Consider the following 22,420-nt stretch of genomic DNA (forward strand, 5'->3'; position numbering starts at 1 on the left):
ATAACTGCTCCCCTAGCCTCTGGAACTCCCTGCACCTGCAGTATGTGTTCAGTACTCAGAGCCAGGGGTCTAAGCCAGCCTCTGCTCCGTGTGGCTTCCCCTCGTTCCCCTGTTCCACCTTCACTCTGCTCTCCTTTCTTTACTTTCCTTCCATTATTATTATTATTATTATTATTATTATTATTATTTTTATTTATCTGCTGGGCAATAACATGAATGAACACAGTTTCATAATGCATTGAAAATCACTATGTAAAAAACAAAACAAAAACGTTTGTTATTATAATTTAGATCAATGTGGTGACAGAAATGAGAGAATGTTGAGTGTTAGAATTTGAAATCCGTTTGGAATTCAGTGTAATCCCACTCTGCTGGGCTGGAGGTCCCACGTCCGAATGGGCTGATTATTCCACACCATGAAAAATTAGCACAGCAGCCAAAGCTTTTGAAATATTGAATCCATTCCCGTGTTTATTTTAACGGGTAAACAGTTGTAAAACCAATTTGAAAAGTTGTCGTAAGTAAGTTATCAAACTCCAATCATAAAACATTTTAATTTAATAGCTGAACTTTCTCAATTGCTCTACTCAGCTTAACTGAGTTTGGCTCACGACAACAAGGAAATGTTACAGGAGAGTGTGTACTTATCCTGCAGTGTTTAACATTTAGCATACAGCTGCACAGATCTTATCATAGCTACACCGCGGCTTGAACCACCAACCTTCCGGGTCCCAATCAGGTTCCTTAACCAATCGGCTACAGGCGGCCCCTGTCTCCTGTATCTCCCAATCAACAGGGCCATTTTTGATATGCAGAGAGCAGGATCAGTAGTGGCAATTGCGTGTCAAAATGTATGGCTAAAATGAATCTGCAATCACTTTGCTGTCATTTTAACATAGTTCTTGCGCATTTTTGCAGAGGAATTACCCTTTGAGCTGCTAGCCTGCAGTAGTGAGAAGCATTCTTGCTGAAATGGTGTTGGGTAATCCAGTGTGTTGGGTCTACAGGGGCCAGATGTGGTTACCATACCATACTGGTTACTGTGTGGTGCTAATGCTACTGAGAATATGTGGGGTCATTCCAATCTAGCCCCACTGGGGCCAGTTTCATGCGCTCTCGCTTCTGATAGAAATACTGTGGTTTCCACACCGATCTCTCTCTCTGTGACAGCTGCAGACCACACCGATCTCTCTCTCTCTGTGTCATAGCTACAGACCTGATCTCTCTCTCTCTCTCTCTCCCTCTCTGTGACAGCTATAGACCACAACAATCTCTCTCTCTCTCTCCCTCTGTGTGTCATAACTACAGACCTGATCTCTCTCCCCTCTCTGTGTGTCACAGCTACAGACCTCCTGCTGGCCTGGAACCCGGTGTGCCTGGGGCTGGTGGAGGGAGTGATCGGGAAGATCCAGCTGCACGAGGGTGAGTGAACACGGGGAGTGAACACGGGGAGTGAACACGGGGAGTGAACACGGGGAGTGAACACGGGGAGTGAACACTAATGAAGAGGGGGGATGAAGCCATTCTGCCTCTCTGCCCAGACCGACAGCTGTGTGAATATTTCCACATATATAATATTAATCAAAAATGAAGAATTCTATTTATAGTATTAATAAATTACACAATGACGTAGTTGGCTGAGCTTAATTAGTTCCCTCCAGTAGGTAGTACATTGCTGATTTGCAAGGTTTAGAAAAGCGGCCTTGATGTGCTGTAAACATTTGGTGCTAATGTCAGTTCAGTGTAATGTATGGTAACGTGCTGTAGCTCTGTGAATATTTGAGATTCTTTCCTGAGGTGTAGTGGGTGCCTCACAGTTCCGTGGTGGGTTGGCAGGGGGGAGGGGGTGTGGGCAGCAGGGGGAGGGGGGGGGGGAGGAGGGTTTAGGCCAGATCCTGTCCATTTGGCATACCTGTGCACCAGCTGGCCCCTGTGTACCAAGCTGTTGTCCCCGCATTCCGTCCATCGCTGGCGGCAACCGCATTGTATTCAGCCTCAGAACAAAATGGCCGTATCTCACGGGCATCAACCTTTTCCCAGTCGTCTGTGTCTTTTCTAATAAGTGATAAACTGCCCTGTGTTTGGACAGGATGAGCCAGAGAGCAGACAGAATCCAACAGATCCAGGCAGTCCTGTGTAACTGTGTCTAACCCTCTGAAGAGAAGGTTCTTTTCTTCAGCATTCTACGCCAGTGTTCTAGAACTCTGCTGCTGTCAGTCTCCAGCGGTGACTGTGACATCAGCATTAGAATGTTCTGTCGCGTAAGAACATTCTCATCACATATTTGTGATCTTAAAAAAACCTTTTTTTGGCTGGAATTGAGCAGGAAATGAGGCAATTCAATAGTGGCCTTTGTCAAAACAACATGAAGGACACGGATAAGTATTTCAATCCAAAACAATTGCACGTTTGACCCAGGGCCGGTTATGACCAACATGCTCCCCTCTCTGTGAACTCCGTGAATAGCTCCATGTAGGATTTGTTTTGAGCGTCTGACGAACTTCTGCACTGCTGGCTTGTCAGACATTTGCATGCCAAATACTGTCCCTGTTTAAATTAAACGGCAGATACCGCTGAGGATTAACGGTGTTAGTGTGTCACTGTCAGTGGATGTACTCATTGCAAGATTAAAAACCGCTAACATTTGCATGCACAAGTCCTGAGGCAGCCCGCACTGTGATCAAAAACATTCCTGTTTTTCTTTCGGATCTTTCCGGATTGACTTGATCTTCATACGTTTCAGAAATAACAGGGTTCGTTTAAATAATGTTTTTTTTTGTCACTGTCAAGAGCTGAAGTGCAAGGTATTGCCATTTTGGCGAGACCTGCTCTTTAAAGTGATGTGTATGTGTAAACGAGTGCATGGTCAGTGTTTCACTTTTAACTCATTAACTTTTATAGCTCAACATGCGTCAGATGTGGTTAAATTTAAGCTTAGCAGTCATGAGTGTTCCTTCTTCAAACACGTTTATTTATCGAGCAATGTTCCAGCGTGAGTGGAGCCATGTTTTTGTATTTATTTCTGTTTTACCGGACAAAGGATTACCCAAACAACATGCGATGTACTATAATGCACAGGGAATTGGGCGTGTAGCCTAGAGGTTGCCGGTGTGATTCCCAGTCTGGACGTTACTGCTGTACCCCTAAGCGATGTGCGTAACCTGCATCGCTTCAGTGTATATCCAGCTGTATACAGGGATGCTAGATTAAAAATATGAGAAGTTGTGGAAGTTACTCTGAATGAGAATGCCTGCTACACGTCTACAAAAGGCACATGTATGAACTCATTACATTGACTTTATAGTCATTCTTAACCCCTTTTTACTGTGTGAGATGACACGTCTGTGATTATAATGTTCGGCTAACGACTCTGAACCCTGCTTTCAGTCACCATGCGGCATTGTTACATCATCATTAGAGTGTTCAGTTAAGAACGCTGATGTAACGATCACTGCTGTGCACTGATAGTAATGGGCAATTAGTTCTGGAACTCTGACTGTAGAATGTTGAAAAAGAGAACGTTCCGTGAAGCCTGCTCTTTAACTGTGGAATAGTTTCTTAGATAAAAAAAGAGGCATTCCATAAATTCTCCCAGGCTTTCCCCCGCTCACAGAAGTGCTCTGAAATGGGTCTTGCCAGTGGCGGTGGAGTGATTATTGGTCTCAACCTGTTTTCACTCATTTAATGCAGGGCAATCAAATCAAATGAAATACTCAATACCATCAGATAAAACCATCTCCCCTCAATTAGGTCACTTAGCAAGTAATGGCCTGCAGTTATTTTTACATTCAGTGCAGAATTGTGCACGTTTTATCAACATTATCTGTGTAGACTTCTTCACACTCTGAGAATATTAATCGCAGTGATCTGCAATGCACAGATTTGAAGCGTCTAGAAGTGGAGGCTTCTTTATCGCTGGTTATGCTGAAAGCTAACTCGGTAGTTCACAGGGTGCTGTGTGTTTGTATCGGTTGTGTCTTTATTTATTTATTCGCAGTGTAAGCAGGATCAAAATGCCTCCGTGCTCACGGGCGTGTTTCAGGACGGCTCTGGAATGCACTCCGCACACCGCTGGGCAGGGCGTGTTGGGTCCTGGCAAGCCATGGTCTCCTCCCTCCTCCCTCCTCCCTCCTCCCCCGGTGTAGTGCTAACAATAAAGCTTTCAAATTCAAAAAGGTGCCTTTGGGACACGGGCCTTCCCCCCGGACGTTGCGGCCGGGGTGTAACACTCTAGACCTGGGAGGCCACGGCGTCTGCAGGTCTTCGGTTTCCACTCTCGCATGATTAATTGAAGTCTCTGTTTGGCTAACAGGTGAAAACATCTTGTTTCTTAGGCCCAGACCAATGACCACAGATTGAACAGAACCACACCAGAGCCTGTAGACACTGTAGCCCCTCCAGGACTGGAGTTAAACCTTATTTCTGGATAATTAACGTACCGTGTAACCTACGTCATATGTGTTTTGTTATTGGCTCCCCTGCAGTACTGTACGTGCCCTTGCTACACACTGGATTTTGCTGCAGAAATGAAGAACCTTGATGCTTTTTGTGAATTTGGCCTCAATATTGTTGTGTAGTTGTGTAAAAACTCTGACGCATAGCAGCAGCGTGTGCAGGGTGGGGAATGTGCGGCATCTCTGTACCGATCTCCCGGCGGCACGCCCTTTCCTCCGCCAAAGTTAACTCCCAGCCCAAAGCCGCGGAACGGAAGCCGGCATTAGCAGTGTCCGGCCTGGGGTCGGGGCTGTGTTTACCATGAGGCAGACGCTTCTGAATTGCTGGAAGTGCTTAAAAAAAGGGAAAGCGGCCAGATGAAAGTGGCTTGGCTCAGGAACAGTGGCTCCAGGACTGGATCTGTGATTGTTATGAACGTGCACTGTGGCTCCAGGACTGGATCTGTGATTGTTATGAACGTGCACTGTGGCTATAGGAGTGGATCTGTGATTGTTATGAAAGTGCACTGTGGCTATAGGAGTGGATCTGTGGTTGTTATGAACGTGCACTGTGGCTATAGGAGTGGATCTGTGATTGTTATGAACGTGCACTGTGGCTATAGGAGTGGATCTGTGATTGTTATGAACGTGCACTGTGGCTATAGGAGTGGATCTGTGATTGTTATGAACGTGCACTGTGGCTATAGGAGTGGATCTGTGATTGTTATGAAAGTGCACTGTGGCTATAGGAGTGGATCTGTGATTGTTATGAACGTGCACTGTGGCTATAGGAGTGGATCTGTGATTGTTATGAACGTGCACTATGGCTATAGGAGTGGATCTGTGATTGTTATGAACGTGCACTGTGGCTATAGGAGTGGATCTGTGATTGTTATGAACGTGCACTGTGGCTATAGGAGTGGATCTGTGTCTGTTATGAACGTGCACTGTGGCTATAGGAGTGGATCTGTGATTGTTATGAACGTGCACTGTGGCTATAGGAGTGGATCTGTGATTGTTATGAACGTGCACTGTGGCTATAGGAGTGGATCTGTGTCTGTTATGAACGTGGCCTGTGGCTTCAGGCCTGGATCTGTGATTGTTATGAACGTGCACTGTGGCTATAGGAGTGGATCTGTGATTGTTATGAACGTGCACTGTGGCTATAGGAGTGGATCTGTGTCTGTTATGAACGTGGCCTGGTTCAGGCCCAGTGGCTCCGGTACTGGATCTGTGTGTGTCCCCCTGCAGACCTGCCCCTGGGCCTGCTGATGATCCGGCAGAAGGCCCTGGTGGGGAAGCTGCCTGGCGACCACAGTGTCTACAAGATCACCAAGGTGACCGTCATCCCGCTGTCCGAGGACGAGCCGCAGGACCTGGAGCTTGAGGTGAGGCCCTCGAACCTGTATCCATGGCTACCGCACCGTATCCACGGTTACCGCACCGTATCCACGGTTACCGCACCGTATCCATAGTTACCGCACCATATCCATGGTTACCATTTTTGGTTTCGCGTGATAACGACTAACCCAAGAATTTCACCAGATCAGCTTCCTGTTATCTTTTTTTGTTTTAATCATACCAAACTTCAGCCAATCCGCAGCAAGGTTGTTGGTGGGCCTGCATCATCCCCCCCCACCCCCTAACCATAAAACCGGGCCTACAAACCATAATTCTTGTTTTTGAATTGATAGAACAATGTTACAAACTGAGATTACTAAACGCAGTTTATTAACGGTATTCACTTTTCATTAAATATGCTTCATTTTATAATTATGGGATCTGTTTCTTCACTGCTGTCATATGAACTATCAGGATTGAAATGCTCATCTGTCTGCATGCTGTGCACAATAATGGGGACACTGTTTGAAAGGAGAGATGATCCAAGGCATTCAAATTCAGTGCCTCTGGAGAGTTGGTACCGCGGTGCTGCGGGGCTCAGTGTGTACCAGCGTGGTGCTTCAGGGCAGCCCAGACCGGCGGAGTGGGCTGTACTCTGTGTGAGGTGTTTCTGTGCTCTCGTGAGACGACAATGGCAGGAATTTGAATGCTGCGTGTGAACACATTCCAAAATCACTGGCTTCAAGACACATTTCATGATTGGGAAAAACGCAGTAGTGTTCGGTTACAGCACTCCGCTAACCTGAGGGGTTGGGGTTGGAGGTGTGTGTGTGTGTGTGCGCGCATGTGCGTGTGTGTTTATGCGTGTGTGGCCACAGAAGTGAGCTGTACGTTTGATTCAAGTTCAGAAGAAGCATAGCTAACGAAACAATTAAACTACCGGCCATTACTGAAGCCGTAACGGGTATTTGGAAGTTTAGGCCATGTCCACAGGCTTGTGGTCAGAGGTCTAAGTTAGGAGCTCCAGCGGTTGAATGAGGTGTGCCTTGTTAGGATTGGAGTGAAAACCTCCCGGCTGGCAGAGTGCCCTGCCTCCCAGTGAATGTTTTGCTGCAGACGGAGTTCTGCATGAGAGGTGTTTTCCTCTGGAGCAGCTTTCTTCGTTCCCACTCTCTCGCTCGCCAGCTTTGTGGAAAAACACGCTCACCGTAACCACGGCGAGGCCACGGGCAGCTCTGAGTCGGAGGAGAAACGTCCATGAGTCAGGATTACTCACAACCCTCCCTTTCTGTGGACACACACACACACACACACACTCACACTCACACTCACACTCACACACACACACACACACACACACACACACACACACACACACACACACACACACACACTCACACACACACACACACTCACACACACACTCACACACACACACACACACTCACACACACACACACACACACACACACACTCACACACACACACACTCGCACGCGCACGCGCACGCGCACACACACTCACACACTCACACTCACACACACACTCACACTCACACACACACACACACACACACACACACACACACACACACACACACACACACACACACACACACACACACACCGGCCTCTGGATCCAGGGGTGTGTCTTTAACAGTCCTGCTTTACATGGAGGCATTGATACAGTGCTTTTCCCCCTGAAGCTTTACAGTTAATGCCTCTCAGTCACCCATTGACACAGACATACACACACACACACACACACACACACACACACACACACGCCAACGGTGAAAGGCTGTCATGCAATGTGCCAACCAGCTCGTTGGGAGCAATTAGGGGTTGGGTATCTTGCTGAAGGACACTTTGACACTTTTGCCCAGAGGGTTTGGGTTTGGGATCGAACCTTGTGGTTGTCCATGAATATCTCTGTACAGATAGACATGAATTACTCTGTACAGGTAGAGCGGTTGTCCGTGAATAACTCTGTACAGAGTGTGGTTGCCCATGAACATCTCTGAATCGTTGGGTTGTGTCTCCTCAGCTCTGTAAGAAGCACCACTTTGGCATCAACAAGCCAGAGAAGATCTCCCAGTCTCCTGATGAGTCCAAGTTCCTGCTGAAGACCCTCAGCCAGATCAAGTCCAACGTCGCTGTGCCCATCAAGAAGAAGGTAGCTGGGGTTCTAGTTCATCTGTTTTCGTAATTCGTCACTAAAGAAATGGTTGCAGGCACCATTGTTGGCCCAGTCATATGCCATAGATCAGGGGTCACCTCTGGCCCTCGAATCCAAATCCAGCCCTGGTTTTCTTTTCTCCTGGGTAATAAGTGCGACTGATTGGCCAGACTGGCTTCACACCTGACTCCCAGGAGGGTGGGAAACCAGCAGTTCTCAGCCCTCAAGGACCACAAGTGGCTGATCCACATATTACAGCCACATATTCTGTAATAGTAGTCTGAACTGCAATAATATTTCCAGTATTTATAATGTTTTAACCCTTTCAGTCCCAAGCCCAATATGAATCCCAAGGGGTTTTGGCTTTGGTTGAGAAAAGTGAGAAAATTATATATTCTAGGCTATAATAAGGGGCTAAAAACAGTAATATAGCAGTCATTTTGCTTGGTTGAAAAGGTATAAGGTTGTTGGGACTGAAAGGGTGAATATGCCTCATCGATGAGAACGTTCATTGAATAAAATCCGAACCATCCAGTTCTCCACGGGTCGGTTCAGTTCGGGTCACAGACGTCACTTCCTTCCTGTCCCCCAGGTGAAGGAGAACAAGGAGAAGGAACGACTGGAGAAGCGGTTACTCGATGAGCTGCTGAAGATATTCATGGACTCTGATTCGTTCTACTACAGTGCGACCTATGACCTTACGAATACCGTCCAACGCCAGGGAGACGCGCAGAACACCAACCTGCCTCTCTGGCAACGGGTACGCGATCATCTCACAAACACCCTGCGCTGAAGAAAATTACAGCTCTGTATGAGATTACCTGATCATTGAGCACTGCAGAGGAGCATGGTGCTTGTGTTTACAGTGTTTTGTTTGCTAGTCATACTTAGTGAACAATTGGTCAGTTAAAACACCATGATGTGTGTATGCAGTCTGTTACGTCATGCGATTGTGTTGTGTGATTAACGGTTATGCTAAACACTGAGGATTGCAGTTAATTACAGTTCCGGGTCGCGTTGACAGTGATTTAAAATGAATTTAGACACTATGCTCGTTATGATAATTCCAGGACGTGCCATGATTTTGGTCGCTCCGTAACCGTGAATGTGTGACAGATTATCAGGAATAAACCATTCCTGTCCCTCCTCCAGGTAGATGACCGGTTCTTCTGGAACAAGCACATGATCCAGGACCTCATTAACCTGCAGGTAGGACCTTACGTGATGTGCGCTTCTGCTAGACTGAATGGAATTCAGCGAATCGACAGACAATCGCTAATTATGAATTTTAAAAAGTGAAAAGTGAGATTATATTGACCCCCACCTCACCCCCACATAATTATCGCAATGGTGGGATGTCTGTAATACTCACAGAAATCACATGAGTTTGATCACAAGATTCCTGAGGGAATTAAATGGGTTTTTCCCTGTGTGTTATTATTGGTTGGTTGTTGAGTCGGGGAAAAAAAAACTTCCTGTTCGTGAGCACAAAGATTCACATTTTCGCTGTCTCAGTTTTACAGTTTTACCGGGGGGGCCGAGGTAATCACTGGCAGACACCACATGACCATTCTCAAAGGTCAATTTACCTGCAAATAACAGTCACAATGTGCAATTACATTTCAGGCTGCTAAGGGGACTGCCCCACTTTACATACAATCTTTAATTGCTCCTTAGTCCCCGGCTAGACCACTCCGGTCTGCCAGCTCTGGTCGCCTTATGGTTCCCTCTCTACGAGCACCTAGCGGTCGAGCTGCACTTTCACGCCTGTTTTCCGTTCTGGTTCCTCAGTGGTGGAATGACTTGCCTACCACTGTCAGGACAGCAGAATCCCTCCCCCTATTTCGACGCAGACTAAAAACACACCTTTTCAGATTATACCTTAGTCCTCCCTCCTGATTTCCCCCTCCAGCCCCCTTCCGATATCCCTCTTGTCTAACCCTAACCCTTAATAATCATTTTAAAAATTAAAAATCGCACTTACGATGACTATGTTCTTGTTTAGAACAACCCTTCACACGTATTTTACAAGTTATGGATTTGATGCTTTTAACCTGTGGAAGACCCTATGCACTTGTAAATCGCTTTGGATTAAAAGCGTCTGCCAAATGACTAAAATGTAAATGTAATTGAATCCACAAAATGCAAGTCATACAGTAAATGTCATCTGCTGATACTGCTGGCTAACATTTCTTTAACTGCTGCTCTATATTATGGAATGACGTTCTACATCGCTGAATCATGCACGATGCCTCTACAATATTTCAGCAATATGGTGACTCCCTATCACAACTCCCACTTACTCAGGAATGAATACTAACATGCTAAAAACAGTAGCCCAAGTACAGCTGCTCGAGCATTCTAATCTAATCACGCAAACCTGCTTGTGTACAAATATTGGAGATACAAACCGCTCCTTTTTTCTATTTCTGGGGCTAGTTTATATTTCGGTCCACATCAAACATACCGGATGTGGGGGTGTGTCCTGCTTGCAGACGGAAAGCGGTGAGATCGCTCAGCAGTGAGTCTACTCCTGTGATGACTCATGATGTCCCGCAAAAAAACATTTATGTTCGTACTACGAAGTGCAACCAAATAAGGAAAATGACTTCTCACATTTTACCTCTTCACAGTAACTCATGGATAACAAACTCTGCATTATTCTTGTCACCTGCATGTCTATCAACATGACTTTGATATGACGCTTATGGTTGCCTACAGGTACATTTTGTAAGGATTAATAAAGTTGAACTCAGAGAGCAGACGATTCCTAATTTCATTAGGCACTTCCAGAGTTGTAGCTGCTGCCTAGCTAATTTATTTTATCATGGCCAAAGCAATCCAATGCAGACTCTACCAATGAGAGGGCTTCTAGCTGGTTACCATGGAGATGAGTGAGGCTGCCTCTGAACAAATTGTCCCGTGTTTCTGCCTCCACTACACGTCCACTACACGTCCACTACACGTCCACTACACGTCCACTACACGTCCACTACTCGTCCACTGCACGCTATTCCACACCTTCCCATGATGCCGTCTGTAGCAGCATTAACTCTAAAACAGCATTAACAGCATTAAAGTGTGTTTGTGTTCTTAAAGTTCTTCCACTTGTGGTGTCGGGTGCAAAATTCCCGCCTGCTATTCAAGTGTGATGACGAGGATGGAGAGGTTCTAATCTCAATGTGACTTCCTAGACAAATAAATGGTTATATGTCTGGATAATAAGCACTTCATTGGCTCCTAGAAGGTCGTATCTTTGTTTTGAATGGAACTGCTCTAGTTCTAGACCGTAGATGTCGCTAGATCCTGCAGAACGGAAAGGTTAGGGATGGGGCGGGAGATGACGCGGTGCGGTGTGACGTTCCCTCAGGTCCCGGAGGCCGACTTCTGGGTGATGCCGGTGATCCAGGGCTTCGTGCAGGTGGAGGAGCTGGTGGTGAACTACACGGAGGGGTCGGACGAGGAGCGCAGCCCGGAGACTCCACCGCAGGAGCCGGCGTGCGTGGACGACATCCACCCGCGCTTCAGCGTGGCGCTCATCTCCCGCCGCAGCCGGCACCGCGCAGGTACCGGCCAATCACACGCAGCGCCGGGACTGCAGGGGCCAATCACACGCAGCGTGGCGCTGCAGGGGCCAATCACACGCAGGGGCCAATCACACGCAGAGACCCTCTAGTGTCAGAGAGACAGTGACAAAGTGACAGAGGCAGCGGCGACATGGCTCAGGCAGTAAGAGCAGTCGTCTCATTGGCTCAGGCAGTAAGAGCAGTCGTCTCATTGGCTCAGGCAGTAAGAGCAGTCGTCTCATTGGCTCAGGCAGTAAGAGCAGTCGTCTCATTGGCTCAGGCAGTAAGAGCAGTCGTCTCATTGGCTCAGGCAGTAAGAGCAGTCGTCTCATTGGCTCAGGCAGTAAGAGCAGTCGTCTGGCAGTTGGAGGGTTGCCGGTTCAATCCCCCGCCCGGGCTGTGTCGAAGTGTTCCTGAGCAAGACACTTAACCCCTAAATACTCCTGACGAGCTGGTCGGCGCCTTGCATGGCAGCCTGTTGGTGTGTGTATGAATGGGTGAATGATAAGCATTAATTGTACAGCGCTTTCGATAAAGGCGCTATATAAATGCCAACCATTGTCAGAGTCAGAGTCAGCTCGCCCATGCAGTCTGTAAGGTTCCTGTCTGAGCATCTAGTACAGTGAGGCGAGTCAGAAGGTGTTTACACAAGAGCAACACTTCTAATCTGCTGCATGTCCAGAATTTCAGGTTTTCTGTCCCTCTGACAAATCAGAAACCCCAGAATGTTTTGCATGGACTTTCAAATATGTCCCACTCAGCATGGAAGGACACAGCTCTCAATAATAATCAATAATATTAATAATAATAATCGAGAGTAAATATATGCTGAGCGCATTTGTTGAGTGAAACCATTGAAGTTCCACTTATTCTCATAAGCTACGAGAATGTCTGTGATCTGTGGTGTCCAGAAATATGAAATCCTGTGACTGCTGTGCGTGACTGAGCCCTGTGGTCAGTGCCACATCCCCGCTGGGCGAGGCAAAACATTTTAGATACTTTTTCTGAGCGACTTTCACAACAATGTGAACACTCATCGACACTCCCAAAAAAAAGGACTAAGAACCTCCTCTGTCTAGAATTGAACCCTTTCAAAGTGCTCTCAAAAGGTGAGTCATGACTGACACAAATATCAGTCATGCACTGCAAAAAAACTAAAAATATGTCTGTCTTAACAAGTAACTTGTTAACACTTCAAAATCTTATTTCTATTACTTTTTTGCTAAATGAGACAGCCAATGAGGTCAGAAAGTTTGACTGATTTCAAGATTTGCCAATGGGATGAGAAAGCAAAACCGTAACCTAAAACAAGCTATTATGTTCTTCTTTTCTACTGTAACAAAGATCTTGTTACAAGGCTTATAGGCCATTTTGTGCAGTGTGGAAGGGGGGTTTCAGGTGGCCGGGGTGCCAGTGTCGTGTTGCTCACCAGCGCCCCCTCTGGTGTGTTTGGGAACCGCGAACGCGGCGCTCTGCAGGGATGCGGTACAAACGTCGGGGCGTGGACACGGACGGGCACGTGGCCAACTACGTGGAGACGGAGCAGCAGATCCACGTGCACAGCCACACGCTGTCCTTCGTCCAGTCGCGCGGCTCCGTGCCCGTCTTCTGGAGCCAGGCGGGATACCGCTACAACCCCCGGCCGCGGCTGGAGAAAGGTGCGTTTCTGCGGCGCCGGAGAGCACGCCCGCCCCCGCTCTCCTCCACAGCACCACACCCTGCCTGGAGGAGCCGTGTAAATATCACCAGTGAGGACAGATCCAGCTCTCTCGGTGCTCGCGGCTCCAGTGTGTTTGGTCTTATGGAATATGGCCCAAGTAAAGACTACACTATCTACAGCAGGGCTGCCCAGCCCCGTTCCTGGTAATCTATCGTCCTGTTGGTTGTCACTCCCACCCAAACAAAACACACCTGATTCTAGCTTTTGAACGAGGTGTGTTTTGTTAGGGTTGGAGTGAAAACCCCGCAGGACGGTAGATCTCCAGGAGCAGGGTTGGGCAGCCCTGCTCTAGCTGTTGAACGAGGTGTGTTTTGTTAGGGTTGGAGTGAAAACCCCGCAGGACGGTAGATCTCCAGGAGCAGGGTTGGGCAGCCCTGCTCTAGCTGTTGAACGGGGTGTGCTGTGTTAGGGTTGGAGTGAGAGTCGGAGGTGGATCTCCAGGTGCAGGGCTGGGTTTGTCTGCAGCAGTGCTGCTCATGCAGGCTCTTCCACACAAACAAGCACAAACACAACAAACGCAAACGCAAACGCAACAAGCACAAGCACAAGCACAAGCACAAACACAAACACAAACACAAACACAAGCACAAGCACAAGCAGTGTAGCTGGAGGAGCTCCTTCAGCACCCCGACCTCACCATCTCCATTTCCTCCAAGGACATAAACCACAGGCGGCCACCAGGGGGGGCTCTAGCACCAGCTCTAGCACAGGCCTCGAGCATCACAACACACCAAGACGACCGTTCACATTAACGGCTCTGCTCATGTTTTTAGCTCTGCCTGTCTCTCACTCCGCAGGGGAGAAAGAAACGGCCACGTACTTTTCCGCACACTTTGAAGAGCAGATAAAGATCTACAAGAAGCAGGTGAGTCACCCTCATGAATGAACGTGCAGTTGGAGCGTGGGGCACCAGGGCTTTCATTCTGTTTTGGGAACAGAGTTCCGTTGTTCGGAAACCGTAAACAGTAAAGCACATCTAAAAGGCATGCGCTGAATTCAGGTCAGATATATTGGGGACATCCTTCCCTGAGATCCACCCACGAATGGCGTCCTGATTAATATTAATATTCATAATTTCAATATCAATAGTCAAACAATGTTACATTAACTACAGAAATTAGAATAGGATGCATGGACGCAGTGAAACACAGGTTTTTGATCAGATTTGAAAAGTTTTTATTTTGCATAGCTTTGTGATTCGTTGCTGTGCAGTAAATTCAGAAACCTTCAGAAAGTGGGGACAGGACTCCTTCATAAGCATGTTTGGCATTTCTGACTTTCTGTTTTGATTTTTGACAGGTTATCATTAACTTGATCGATCAAACGGGGAGAGAAAAGTTGATTGGAGATGCGTTTCTGAAACAAGTGCTGCTTTACAACAATCCTAACCTCACCTATGTGTCCTTCGACTTCCACGAGCACTGGTAAGTTTTAACCAAACTTAAATGTAAAGTTTTAGAAATGAGCAGAAGTCCATTATGATGTACCCAATACAGTGACAAACAGTCCACTGTGTGTATACTGTATACATCAGAGTAGACCGTACATGTTTCGGACATGTTTGGGAAATCAAAATCTGAAATTGATAACCACTGGAAATCAGTTTAGCATCACAGCCGGTACGATGTCATCATGCCAGGTGGCCTGGGTGTGTGTGTACAGGTGCACTTCTGATTAAATGTGTCCTGAGGTAAACCCTGCATGCGTCAGGACCATGACAATGTTGTGGTGCATTTTAAAATAAATGATGTGTTAATTGGGCAGTTCCCAGTGCGGAATGCAGACTTCCTGTATCTATATGCACTCAGTGAGCACTTTATAAGGTATCTATTAGACCTATTTTTTTAGACTTCTTGGTCTTCTGCTGCTGTAGCCTGTCCACTTAGAGGTTTGACACGTTCTGAGATGCTCTTCTGCGTACCACTGTTTTAATGTGTGGCTATTTGCGTTACTGTCACTTCCTGTCAGCTTGAATGTAAGTTTAGCTCCTTGGTTCTCTGGCCGTCTCGTGTCTCTAACGCGCTGCTCTCTCCTGCGTGATGGGCTCCAGCAGAGGGATGAAGTTTGAGAACGTGCAGACCCTCACGGACGCCATCAGTGACATCATCACAGACATGCGCTGGTGCTGGTGAGTGGGCAAGACTGCAGAGCCACCTCAACCCTGATCACATGACCAGGGCTTCTACACCTCCACCCTGATCACATGACCCAGGCTTCTACAACTTCACCCTGATCACATGACCTGGGCTTCTACGCCTCAACCCTGATCACATGACCCGGGCTTCTACACCTCAACCCTGATCACATGACCAGGCCCTTTACACCTCCATCCTGATCACGACAGGGGTTTCTTCTTGTACAAGAATCTGCCAGCAATTACTTGTTTACTAGTGTGTGCCTGACTGTGTCTGGCCTGCAGGGTAGACCAGGCCAGACTGATCTCTAGTGTGTGCCTGACTGTGTGTCTGGCCTGCAGGGTAGACCAGGCCGGAGTGATCTGCAGGCAGGAGGGCATCTTCAGGGTGAACTGCATGGACTGTCTGGACCGGACCAACGTGGTGCAGGCTGCTGTGGCCCGCACTGTGATGGAGCAGCAGGTGAGCAGTGCTAACGGCGCGCAGAGCTGGGAGCTAACGCTAACTCTGTGCAGAGCTGGGAGCTAACGCTAACTCTGTGCAGAGCTGGGAGCTAACGCTAACTCTGTGCAGAGCTGGGAGCTAACGCTAACTCTGTGCAGAGCTGGGAGCTAACGCTAACTCTGTGCTGAGCAGGGAGCTAACGCTAACTCTGTGCAGAGCTGGGAGCTAACGCTAACTCTGTGCTGAGCAGGGAGCTAACGCTAACTCTGTGCAGAGCTGGGAGCTAACGCTAACTCTGTGCTGAGCAGGGAGCTAACGCTAACTCTGTGCAGAGCTGGGAGCCAACGCTAACTCTGTGCAGAGCTGGGAGCTAACGCTAACTCTGTGCAGAGCTGGGAGCTAACGCTAACTCTGTGCAGAGCTGGGAGCTAACGCTAACTCTGTGCAGAGCTGGGAGCTAACGCTAACTCTGTGCTGAGCAGGGAGCTAACGCTAACTCTGTGCAGAGCTGGGAGCTAACGCTAACTCTGTGCTGAGCAGGGAGCTAACGCTAACTCTGTGCAGAGCTGGGAGCTAACGCTAACTCTGTGCTGAGCAGGGAGCTAACGCTAACTCTGTGCAGAGCTGGGAGCCAACGCTAACTCTGTGCAGAGCTGGGAGCTAACGCTAACTCTGTGCAGAGCTGGGAGCTAACGCTAACTCTGTGCTGAGCAGGGAGCTAACGCTAACTCTGTGCAGAGCTGGGAGCTAACGCTAACTCTGTGCTGAGCAGGGAGCTAACGCTAACTCTGTGCAGAGCTGGGAGCTAACGCTAACTCTGTGCTGAGCAGGGAGCTAACGCTAACTCTGTGCAGAGCTGGGAGCTAACGCTAACTCTGTGCTGAGCAGGGAGCTAACGCTAACTCTGTGCAGAGCTGGGAGCCAACGCTAACTCTGTGCAGAGCTGGGAGCTAACGCTAACTCTGTGCAGAGCTGGGAGCTAACGCTAACTCTGTGCTGAGCAGGGAGCTAACGCTAACTCTGTGCAGAGCTGGGAGCTAACGCTAACTCTGTGCTGAGCAGGGAGCTAACGCTAACTCTGTGCAGAGCTGGGAGCTAACGCTAACTCTGTGCTGAGCAGGGAGCTAACGCTAACTCTGTGCAGAGCTGGGAGCTAACGCTAACTCTGTGCTGAGCAGGGAGCTAACGCTAACTCTGTGCAGAGCTGGGAGCCAACGCTAACTCTGTGCAGAGCTGGGAGCTAACGCTAACTCTGTGCTGAGCAGGGAGCTAACGCTAACTCTGTGCTGAGCAGGGAGCTAACACTACTGCTGTGCAGAGCTGGGAGCTAACGCTAACTCTGTGCTGAGCAGGGAGCTAACGCTAACTCTGTGCTGAGCAGGGAGCTAACACTACTGCTGTGCAGAGCTGGGAGCTAACGCTAACTCTGTGCAGAGCTGGGAGCTAACACTACTGCTGTGCAGAGCTGGGAGCTAACGCTAACTCTGTGCAGAGCTGGGAGCTAACACTACTGCTGTGCAGAGCTGGGAGCTAACGCTAACACTGTGCAGAGTATTAACTGTGGTTCTGCTTCTCTCTGAGCAGAGAGGTTGTGATTCAGCATCTCTGAGTGATGCGGTTCTGGTCCGTTGTTTCCCTGAGTGATGCGGTTCCGGTCCGTTGTTTCCCTGAGTGATGCGGTTCCGGTCCGTTGTTTCCCTGAGTGATGCGGTTCCGGTCCGTTGTTTCTCTGAGTGATGCGGTTCCGGTCCGTTGTTTCCCTGAGTGATGCGGTTCCGGTCCGTTGTTTCCCTGAGTGATGCGGTTCCGGTCCGTTGTTTCCCTGAGTGATGCGGTTCCGGTCCGTTGTTTCTCTGAGTGATGCGGTTCCGGTCCGTTGTTTCCCTGAGTGATGCGGTTCCGGTCCGTTGTTTCAGCTGAAGAAGCTGGGCGTGATGCCGCCGGAGCAGCCCCTCCCCCCGCGCTGCTACAGGATCTATCAGGTCATGTGGGCCAACAACGGCGACACCATCAGCCGCCAGTACGCTGGGACCGCTGCGCTAAAGGTACCCTCATCTGACCCTTAACCCCTGACCCTTAACCTTTACAGTACCTTCTAACTCCTACACCCTAAACCCCGATCCCATCAGCCGCCAGTACGCTGGGACCGCTGCGCTAAAGGTACCCTCATTATCTGACCCTTAACCTTTACTCCTACACCCTAAACCCCGATCCCATCAGCCGCCAGTACGCTGGGACCGCTGCGCTAAAGGTACCCTCATTATCTGACCCTTAACCTTCACAGTACCTTCTAACTCCTAACCCTAAACCCCGATCCCATCTGCCGACAGTACACCCGCACTGCTAGCCTAAAGGTAACCTTGCCCATAATCTCAGACTCCTAACCTGAAACCCACATTAAGGATGACAGTCTCTGCAGTCCATGTTTGTGTGAAATATAGTGAAGCTACACGAACAGTGTTAAGAAACCTGGGCTCTCCTTGCTTCAGCAGTACTGTGCTTTGAGTGATGCAGTCTGATCCTCACAGAGACCGGGGGCTTCTGGTGAGTTTCTGTGAGTTCTTAGCTAGCTAAAAAAAAAGCATAGCTGGCTAGCTTGCAAGTAGTATCAGATGTAAGTACTGTGTACGTGTTATGTGAGTATAAATGTGTATGTATATCTTAAGATTTTCGTTATTTAGCAGACCTTTTTAATTCAAAGCGATTTACAATTGCATAACTTCTTCAACAAGTGAAAAGCATCAAATCCATAAATATACACTCAGCGACCACTTTATTAGGTAGACCCGTACACCAGCTTGTGAATGCCAACATTTAATCATCCAATCATGTCGCAGCAACTGAATGCATAAAAGCATGTAGACACACTCAAAGCGCTTTACAGTGATGAGGGGGAAACTCGCCTCAACCACCACCAATGTGCAGCACCCACCTGGGTGACGCAACGGCAGCCATTTTGCACCAGAACACCCACCTCACACCAGCAAAGGTGGAGAGAGAGAGAGAGAGAGAGAGAGAGAGAACAATTCTTTAGCCAACTAAAGGGGAACCCCCTACTCTTAGTGAAGAGTATCATGGGATCTTTCATGACCACACTTGGTGAGAACCTTGGTTTAAGTCTCATCCAAAAGACGGGAAACCACGCAACAAGATGTACATACATGATGCTTACCCAGTACAGGACTATAGGAATACAGCATTACCATCCTGTCATACGGGTCTGTTCACCTGTACTCTCTTTAAAGGGAGACTTCACCTGGCATTACCGCCCATCATACGGGTCTGTTCACCTGTATCATACGGGTCTGTTCACCTGTACTCTCTTTAAAGGGAGACTTCACCCGGACGGGGGAGAGGAAGCTCGCGGGGGTGATGAAGGACGGGGTGAACTCCGCCAACCGCTACTATCTCAACCGCTTCCGCGACGCGTACCGCCAGGCCGTCATTGGTGAGAGCACCCGCCACTCAGCCTGGGCCACGCCCTCTTTCAGAGCTGCTGCTCTGCGCTCTGGGGTTCCACTGGGTCTCCACATAATTGTGTCATAGTGCATCTATGTCAATCTTTTGTTTTTAACGTGATTGTTTTACTAGAAGAATTGTATCCGGTCTCCCTTGCAAAACATATTTTGATCTCAATGGGGGTATTTCTGGTTAAATAAAGGTTAAATTAAATACAGTACTGGGAATGTGAAGAATGTATGTACTCTGGATCACATTACTGGGAATGTCGGTACTTTGGATAGCAGTACTGGGAATGACGGTACTGGGAATCTGTACTCTGGATAGCAGTATAATGTCTGTACTCTGGATAGCAGTACTGGGCGTGTCGGTACTGGGGATGTCTGTACTGAGAGTGCCTGTACTGACTGGTGTCCTCTGGCCGCAGACCTGATGATGGGGCTCCCGGTGACGGAGGACCTGTACTCCATCTTCAGTAAGGAGAAGGAGCAGGAGGAGAAGGAGCAGGCGGGGCAGCGGGCGCAGCAGGAGCAGGTCAGCCTCCTCCTGCAGACCTACATGCAGCTGCTGCTCCCGGAGGACGAGCGCTTCCATGGGGGCTGGGCCCTCATCGACTGCGACCCCAGGTACGGCCCCGCCCGCTCACCTGCTCCCTACACTGTCCCCCCCCGCTCACCTGCACCCTACACCTGCACCCTACACTGTCCGCCCGCTCACCTGCTCCCTACACCGTCCGCCCGCTCACCTGCACCCTGCACTGTCCGCCCGCTCACCTGCACCCTACACTGTCCGCCCGCTCACCTGCTCCCTACACTGTCCGCCTGCTCACCTGCACCCTACACCTGCACCCTACACCCTACACCTGCACCCTACGCCTGCACCCTACACCTTAAACCTGCTCCCTACGCCTGCACCCTACACCTGCACCCTACACTGTCCGCCTGCTCACCTGCACCCTACACCTGCACCCTACACCCTACACCTGCACCCTACGCCTGCACCCTACACCTTAAACCTGCTCCCTACGCCTGCACCCTACACCTGCACCCTACACTGTCCGCCTGCTCACCTGCACCCTACACCTGCACCCTACACCCTACACCTGCACCCTACGCCTGCACCCTACACCTTAAACCTGCTCCCTACGCCTGCACCCTACACCTGCACCCTACACCTGCACCCTACACATGCACCCTACACCTGCTCCCTACGCCTGCACCCTACACCTTAAACCTGCTCCCTACGCCTGCACCCTACACCTGCTCCCTACGCCTACGCCTGCACCCTACACCTGCACCCTACACCTGCTCCCTACGCCTGCACCCTACGCCTGCACCCTACACCTGCACCCTACACCTGCTCCCTACACCTGCACCCTACACCCTACACCTGCACCCTACACCCTACGCCTGCACCCTACACCCTACGCCTGCACCCTACACCCTACGCCTGCTCCCTACACCCTACACCTGCACCCTACACCCTACGCCTGCTCCCTACACCCTACACCTGCACCCTACACCCTACGCCTGCACCCTACACCCTACACCTGCTCCCTACACCCTACACCTGCTCCCTACACCCTACACCTGCTCCCTACACCTGCACCCTACGGCTCTCAGCCCGCTACACCTGCACCCTACACCTGCTCCCTACACCCTACACCTGCACCCTACACCTGCACCCTACGCTGTCCTCTCGGTCCACCTGCTCCCTACGATTCTATAATCAACACATATTCATGCAGCTAATGCATTTGTTAGTAGTTAACAAATAAATCCACTAACGAAAAAGGTCATGTCATGCTTTATACATGTGTTTGTCCATCAATTCATTCATGTTAACTGCATTAGTCAATGGCAATTCATGTACCCTTATTGACAAGTCTGACCACATAATATAGACGTTTATTGTTGCAGTTTTTAGAGTCTTAAAATGGTGTGAGTTTGTTTTTGTGTTTTGCTTCATTAGCCTTATTGATGCTACGCACAAGGATGTGGACGTCCTGCTTCTGCTGTCCAACAGTGCGTACTACGTGGCCTAGTAAGTCACTTCATCATCATTATTATTATTATTATTATTATTATTATTACTGCATCATATACATGTGACAAAATCCCCAGAATCCCTTGTGAAGAATACCATAGATGGTAATTAAATGTATTTCCACCTGTATGAAAACTATAAACGGTGGTATGTTCTCTGATTCTTTCCTCAGCTACGACGAGGAGGCAGATAAAGTCAGCCAGTATCAGCGGATCGGACTGGAGGACCTGGAGAAGATTGAGATCGGTGAGGAGCGCTCGGAGCGTGAGATACAGGCCTGTGCCCTCCTCCTGAGCGCGCGATGTCAGCGGCTGACGTCCGCGGGCGTCGCCCGTCAGTAAGATGGCGTTTCTCGTTGACAGGCCCCGAGCCCACCCTGTTCGGGAGGCCCAAGTTCTGCTGCATGCGCGCGCACCACCGCAAGGAGGAGATGAGCGGGTACTTCCACACCCTGAGGGCCGTCACGCGGAACCCAGAGGACGATGGGAAAGGTACCACGGCCACGCCCCTTTCAGGAGGAGCCAGAAGGAAAGGGTTCCTTTTGGCCTGCTAACATTTCGTGAGAAGGGGAAGTGTCCTCTTTCTGGAAATGAGGATAATATAATCTTTTATTTTGAGCTTTCATTTTATTTTATTGATATTTAAAATGATGTTTGTTAGCTTTAATTTTCATTATTGATAGTTTTTACTTTGCATTTCTTTCCGCCATAAAATGGTTGCATTACTGCCTGCCTTGTAATTGCTGTTGCCATGTTTATTGACCTATGATAGATAATGTATTTTAACAGTACAAAATATACTTACCTGAAAAGGGTAGTTATTATTTTGCAGAGATTACTGGATTTCCACGTCTTCATGATGACGTCTTTCTTTCAGATACTTTGCAGTGTATCGCTGAGATTCTACGCATTTCCAAGCAGGCCCTGGGCCTGGAGTTAGTGGTCACAGAGAAGAAACTAGAGAGGTCAGTCTATTATGTGATTTCATTCACTTCAAATCAAGTGTCACTTCAGTGGGATGGTGGTGTGCTCTGCTTGAGCGACCCCCTGTTAGGCGTCTGGGCTCCTGTGGCTCTCTGCTCCTGTGGCTCTCTGCTCT

The 22,420-nt window shown here is 48.9% G+C and overlaps 1 protein-coding gene across 1 annotated transcript in view; it reads left to right on the forward strand.

Annotated features, from left to right (window-relative positions):
• Window positions 1-22,420, forward strand: part of inpp5f (inositol polyphosphate-5-phosphatase F) — a 29,924-nt gene that overhangs the window by 2,691 nt on the left and 4,813 nt on the right. Inside the window, exons 2-19 of the mRNA XM_061227958.1 lie at window positions 1,342-1,422; window positions 5,685-5,821; window positions 7,821-7,949; window positions 8,545-8,712; window positions 9,105-9,161; window positions 11,323-11,518; window positions 12,997-13,176; window positions 14,036-14,103; window positions 14,538-14,662; window positions 15,289-15,366; window positions 15,715-15,835; window positions 17,734-17,862; window positions 19,148-19,265; window positions 19,704-19,902; window positions 21,248-21,319; window positions 21,495-21,568; window positions 21,685-21,813; window positions 22,199-22,286. Of these exons, the coding sequence (XP_061083942.1) occupies window positions 1,342-1,422; window positions 5,685-5,821; window positions 7,821-7,949; window positions 8,545-8,712; window positions 9,105-9,161; window positions 11,323-11,518; window positions 12,997-13,176; window positions 14,036-14,103; window positions 14,538-14,662; window positions 15,289-15,366; window positions 15,715-15,835; window positions 17,734-17,862; window positions 19,148-19,265; window positions 19,704-19,902; window positions 21,248-21,319; window positions 21,495-21,568; window positions 21,685-21,813; window positions 22,199-22,286 (2,149 nt within the window). The remainder of the gene's footprint in view (window positions 1-1,341; window positions 1,423-5,684; window positions 5,822-7,820; window positions 7,950-8,544; window positions 8,713-9,104; window positions 9,162-11,322; window positions 11,519-12,996; window positions 13,177-14,035; window positions 14,104-14,537; window positions 14,663-15,288; window positions 15,367-15,714; window positions 15,836-17,733; window positions 17,863-19,147; window positions 19,266-19,703; window positions 19,903-21,247; window positions 21,320-21,494; window positions 21,569-21,684; window positions 21,814-22,198; window positions 22,287-22,420) is intronic.

Source organism: Conger conger, chromosome 18 (assembly GCF_963514075.1).
Source record: "Conger conger chromosome 18, fConCon1.1, whole genome shotgun sequence".
In the NCBI taxonomy this organism is placed as follows: domain Eukaryota; kingdom Metazoa; phylum Chordata; class Actinopteri; order Anguilliformes; family Congridae; genus Conger; species Conger conger.